Here is a 6,000-nt window from a genome sequence, read left to right on the forward strand (position 1 = left end):
AAAACTGAGTTTATCTTTCTGATAATCTTTGACATGTGGCCATTTGCCTCTTCCTTCAGAGTGGACAGCAACCATCCATGGCGAGTTTTTTTTTGTATTAGGGGTGATGGATGGATGAGAAAACTGATAAACTTCAAAGCAAGTTGTGGCAGGCTACAATGAAAAATTCCACCCTCTGAAGACTACTCAGCAGGATACAGAACTGAAGTTTGGTCAGGGCACAGCAGTATCCTCTTAATTCCAGCCTAGTTTACTAAATCTCAAGTTTAAAGGAAGAAATACCACTAGCTGGCTGCTAGGAAGGACAAGTAAACCTGTCTGCAGTGTGACTGCCACAGGTGCATTCAGTCCTGCACTCCTCAGGGATGGTGGTTTAAACACCAGCACCTGCCCCACAGGTGTTCCTTCACTGGATCTGTCTGGGGACTGCTGAGGAGAATGGCACAGTTTGGGTCCATCAAACTTGAGAAGGGCTTTGGAAAAGTCACAGCACCTTGTGGACAGAGATGCCCTGGAATTCTCAAAGACCTCAAGATGTTGTAAAACTTACCTTTCAAGATATGAAAATAAATATAACATTCTTTGCTGCTGTAATTAAATTAGCCAGCAGGTCCAGTGCTGCTTTCCAAATTTTAAAAGACCTACTAGCAACACAGTTTGAGGGGACACAACAGCCTGCAAAATTTCTCTGGTGTGGCACATCCCTTTGGTCACAGGTGGCACCATGCAATTAGCTCGAGGGAAGATCGTGAATCCTTTGCCAAATTTCACAATTTGAATAGATGGGAAATTGGAGAAAGAGGAGATGAGGTGAGAGGTAGAGGAGCATTGCCCGAAGAAGAGTTCTACAACAGGACTGGGGTTCAAAGAAAGGAAACTCCCTGCCTGGTGGCCCATTCTTTGGACAGCATCTGGCTTAAAATTACTAACTACCACATCCAGAAGAACAGTCAACACTTCTAGTATTTCTAAAAGGAAAAAAAAATTGGAAAGACATTATTTCAGAGCAGTTTTATGAGTAAATCTCTACTTACACTAGTTCTCCAGACAGCATTTTTCTGTATGAAGGAAAATGTATACAACTTGAATTCCTACTCAAGTGAAATACTCGTCTTTTACAGGGTTTGTCTCTGTATATTTTGTACATCATCCTTCAAATGTACTACAACTTGGTTTCTTGCAAGAAACAAGGGTGATACAAGGCTGCTCATACTTTAAATATCCTGTCAATAAATAGGGTAAGAGATTTAGAAGGCATGTAGCTGTTTTATTTATTTAATCTGCAGAGACACCCCTATACAGGCCTGACCTAATGGTGTTTCAAGGAAAAAGTAGTTGAAGTTGCAAGGGATTTACTGGTTTGACATATACTAGGGAAACTTGATCCTTTTGTGAGGAATTCTGGTTTCTTAATACAGGCAAGTGACCAGCTTCCTCGCTCTACATAGAAGTAAATGAGGTAAATATTATAGAAGAAATATAAATATATTCTGAAGCTATCTCATATTTTGAACTTGAGTAAACTGCATCTCTGCTACTGTATCTCTTTCCTATAATGCAATCTATGTTACTCCATCAGCAATACCCTTTTACAGATTTAAAATAAAACCATTCTTTGAAATTGCACTCAGACAATTCCTGAAGAAGTCCCAAAGACACAGCCATTAAAAACAGATCTCCCAGGAAGGCCACCTTCAGGAAGCCCCTTAACTACTCACAAGCATTCAAGTACGCGTTGATTATACATCAGGCACACTTTAGCAGCATAATCCTCACTACAACACTAAACAAATTCTTCTGTCCTGCTCAGAACGCTCAGTAAATTTAAGACAGTCAGAACAAAATCAGCACTTTACAAAGAGAGACACATACAAGTAACCTCTCTAATATCGTTACAACTATAAATTCAGTCATTTTACCAAGGCTTCTTTTCAGTAAACTGTAGAGAGCAGAGCTCTACCTTTGCATCACAGGTGAGGATGCATGAGAAATACCTCTGCCAATTGCAAAAACATGCGAATACAGAGCAGCTCACCCGGCAATCTCAGGTATTAAGAGAGCAGCCTTAGCTCTTTAGCTTAAATTCTGCATGCTTTTTCGTTTGCTTGTTCGCCGCGTATTACTAGCTAGGTACCAAAGGGGCGCAGAGCTGCCAGGTTCCTGCGGGCACTGCGGGACGCTGGGCCCCGGGGTCCTCGTTCCCCCTCGGGATCAGCGGGCACGGGCTCTCGGCACGGGCTATCCCCGCTCCCCGGGGATACCGGAGCCAGGCTGCCCGGAGCGGGCGAGGGAAGGACGACACGAGGGTGCCGGACGGGATAGGGCACATCCCGAATGACACCAGGGGTGCGGAGGAGAGGGGCAGGAACAGCCAGCGATACCGGCGGTCCCCGTCCGAGCAGCCGGCAGCCCGTCGGTCCGCCGGGGACACCGGGGAGCCCGCGGGGTTACGGCCGGGGCTCGGAGGGAGAGCTGGGGGCGCTGCCCGCCGGGGTCGTGCTCCCCTGGCCGCGGTGGGAGCCGAGCCGCAGCCCCACGCCCTGCCCGGCCCGCGGCGGGTGCCGGTGCGGTGCGCCCCGTCTCGCCGGCTCCCGCTTACGTTCGTGCCGCGGGAGAGACGCGTCCTCGCCTTGTCCTCTCGGCTCCCAAATGCATTTGTATGCATTTGCCCTGGCAGCGGAGGTCCGAGGGAAAGCCGAGCGCCGCCGCAGGGTCAGCTCCTGCCCATGAAAGCCCGCCGGCCCGAGGTGTCCGCCGAGCTCCGCGCAAGCCCGAGGGCGGCCCGGCCCGCGCACGGCCCGCGGGGGCGGCGCGGCGGGGGGGCCGGGGGCCGGGCGGCGGGGGCGCCCCGCGGCTGCCCGCGGGGTCCGGCGGCGGAGCGGCGCTGCACCGCCTGCCCCGGCACCGGCGGAGCTCCCGCCCGCCGCGGTGTTGAATTTCAGCGCTGCCTGCCTGGCGATTACATCAGCACACGCGGCCCCCGGGGCGGGCCGGGCCGCGGCCCCGCATGGTGCGCGCTGCCCCGCACCGGAGCCGGGGGAGCCGGGGGAGCCGGGCCCCGCCTGCAGCCGCCGGCGGCAGCGCCGAGCCCGGCCGCGCCCGGCCCAGGTGCGCCGGGACAGGTGATGCCCTCAGAGCAGCCCGAGGGCGAGAAGAGCCTTCGGCCGCCGCTGGGCTCCAGCCGGGGAGACTCGGCAGCAAGCTGCACGTTAAATAAAAATCGGGACGGGCGAGGAGAGTCGAAATGATCTAAACACAAAATGCCGAGTGCGCCGGACGTTTTGTATCTCCAGAATAATTGGAGCTGGGTCTAGAAATCCTCCCTCTGAAAAATATTTGAAGAGCAGATGTAATTTAGTAGCATTACAAAGCCAAAGAAATATGACACCCTTCACTGTCTTCCTCGAGAGACAAAGGTCTTTTTAGCTTTAATTTCCAGTTTTCTTACCTTGTCCCCACAACAAAGCCTATTTGTAACTTTATTCCTTAAGGCATCTTTATGCACGCTGTCACTAAAAACAAACACGGCGGAGTTAAACAATACCAGACGTTGCAGTACACACTGCACAGCAAACACGTGGTTGCGTCCTGCAGCCATACTTAGGCAAAATTTCCATGGACTTCAGAAGAAATTTGATGCGAGTTAGCGTTATGGTACTGATTTCTTTCTGGGTGCTACAAGAGTGAAGATTTCGCATCATGCAACTATCTTTGTGACATACAGAAAATACCTTCCAGTTGTAGATAAGTTGAAGATGTAATGAAATAAACCCAAAGACAGTCCCAAACACAAGAACATAAAAGAAGTGCTAAAACAAAAAGAAAGGCTGTAAAAGATAAAAATTGTATATTGTTGTCACTGAGGGTGCCCCCTTTTGCTGAAAAGAATTCCTCTAGGTGATCCAGGTAGCTGGCAACTGGCAAAAAGATTAGAGGGGTAGGGAATTTTGAGGGAACCAAGAGCAAACCTAAGGTGCTGAATTTTACTGGGGATAAGAACCCCAAGTTAGAGGTGGGAAAGTTATTTTCAGGCAATACACCAGAGTGTTTGATTTCAAATTCAAATTAATTTTCAATAAATTAAATCATTCAGAACTTGTATACTCTCATAGACTACGATAGGATTTCCTGTTTACTTCAGTTTTTGAAAGCCAAAGGTAGAAGCTGACAGCATTTTACTTTCTTGTGTATGTACCTTACGTTGGCCATACTGACAGCAAAATATGAAAATGTATTTTCACTGAAGAGAACATGGTGCCTACCCGGCAGATAATGGACACTTCAGCAATAAAGTATTTGTCAGCTTTTCTGTTTTAAATCATACTTTAATGGCTTCCAACAATGGAAGTATTGTATTTTATTAGGTTTTGTTTATCAGCGTTACAATGAACTACCACACGAACATTACTGATTTGGTTTGGTGCTCTTGCCTAAAATCTGTCAATCTCTTAGATAACATGTCTTGTATGAAGTAGACAAATAGTTGCTTTCTTAAGGTTTTAGCATCAGGATTAAGGATATTATGGAGAGAATTCTTCCCTGAGAGTGGCCATGGATAAATCCTGCCCTTGTTGCAATGCTCATCTACAAGTACAGGAGCCATCCTGCAGCACATGGTGAGATGGGCTGGGGACACTGTGCAGAGATCTCCCTTTCTAGCAGCATTTGCACTGAGGAAGGCACAACTTGAGATTCTTGCCAGCTGCACACACAGGGTGTAAATGAAACTTGCTGACCATGATCTTAAGAAAGTATAAAGTTTAAAAACTATCATTGTTCAGTTTTCTATATTCAAAACTACCCAACTAATTCCACAAGGTAGTACTCTTGACTTCTTGTTGGCTCTCTGCTCCTTGTGTCCTTTTTACAGCCCCTGCTGGAGTTGAACACAGCCTGCTTGGACAGGTCCTTTGGCCATGGGGAGGCACGGGCCAGGAGAAGGGCTGCCTGTGCCCTTCCATTGTCCCACTGCACACAGCTCACACAGCTCTGAATCATGTGTCCACAAATGGGTCAGGAATGTGCCAGGCATGCTCCTTCTCCCCTTCCCTGTGTCCCTCTGCCTGGAAGATCTTGCACTCTGTTTTTTGAGAAGTGGCTGATGCTATTCTGCACCTCCGTGGCTTTACTTCCATAACAGAACCCTGCAGAGCTGCTTCTCTTCTAAACTTCATGGCAAAAATCAGTTCTATTACTATACTTGCTTCTTCCAAGTGTTCTTACAGTCTAATAAGAAAACCAAGCATGTTTAAAGTGATCAGATTACATGTGTTTATTTCCAGAGCTATATTTAGCAGTCTGTATGCTTACACACACCTAAGACGTGGTCGAGCTCCAAACCTATTAGCACTTATTGCAACACAGTGATGCTGGAAGTTTCATTTCTATGGCAAATGTCCCAAGATCCCATCTTTCCACATCTGCTATCTCCTGCTTGTCCACAGCCTATCCCAAATTTATCATCTTTCCAAGTAAACTCAGGGATTACTGAAATACAAAATTAATTCTTCCAAGATATCACTCCTTGCCTTTCTGATACTATTACAAGACTTCCTTCTGGTTTTTTGCTCCTTTTCCAGCAGCTTTTTCCTCCTTTCATGATCTGACTTGCTCATCTGTCACTGCAGATTACAGCTGCTGAGTTCCAGTCATGCTTTGGGGCACAAAACAGGAGCTGCTCTTAAACAGTGTGAGAGATGAAGAAAAGAGTTCCTATCTGTGATTTGCCTTCCAGAAAATGTACAGGAGAGTGCAAGGGTTTTGCCAGAGCCTAAAAATAAAGGAAAAAAAAAATTTGAAGGAAAATGTGTGAAATGGGAATGTGAGGACTGAGTGTTGGAGCCTGAACTTCATCCCTCTGCAATTGAGAGGAGCTTTGCCTTTGAATTGAGTAGGAGCAAAATGGGACCCACACAAGTTTCCTGGTACTGTCCCAAAATTAGGAATTTTTGGCAAAAGGTCCACGCTGCTATTGAGTTCCTTTTGGAGAACTGATTTTCT

The 6,000-nt window shown here is 47.4% G+C and overlaps 1 protein-coding gene across 1 annotated transcript in view; it reads right to left on the minus strand.

The window, feature by feature from the left end:
* Positions 1–2,805, minus strand: part of COL24A1 (collagen type XXIV alpha 1 chain) — a 117,320-nt gene extending 114,515 nt beyond the window's left edge. Inside the window, exon 1 of the mRNA XM_021526749.3 lies at positions 2,600–2,805. Within this exon, the coding sequence (XP_021382424.3) occupies positions 2,600–2,655 (56 nt within the window). The 5' untranslated portion in view covers positions 2,656–2,805. The remainder of the gene's footprint in view (positions 1–2,599) is intronic.
* Positions 2,806–6,000: the final 3,195 nt, after the last annotated feature.

This window comes from Lonchura striata, chromosome 8, assembly GCF_050655825.1.
Source record: "Lonchura striata isolate lonStrDom1 chromosome 8, ASM5065582v1, whole genome shotgun sequence".
NCBI classification, from domain to species: Eukaryota; Metazoa; Chordata; class Aves; order Passeriformes; family Estrildidae; genus Lonchura; species Lonchura striata.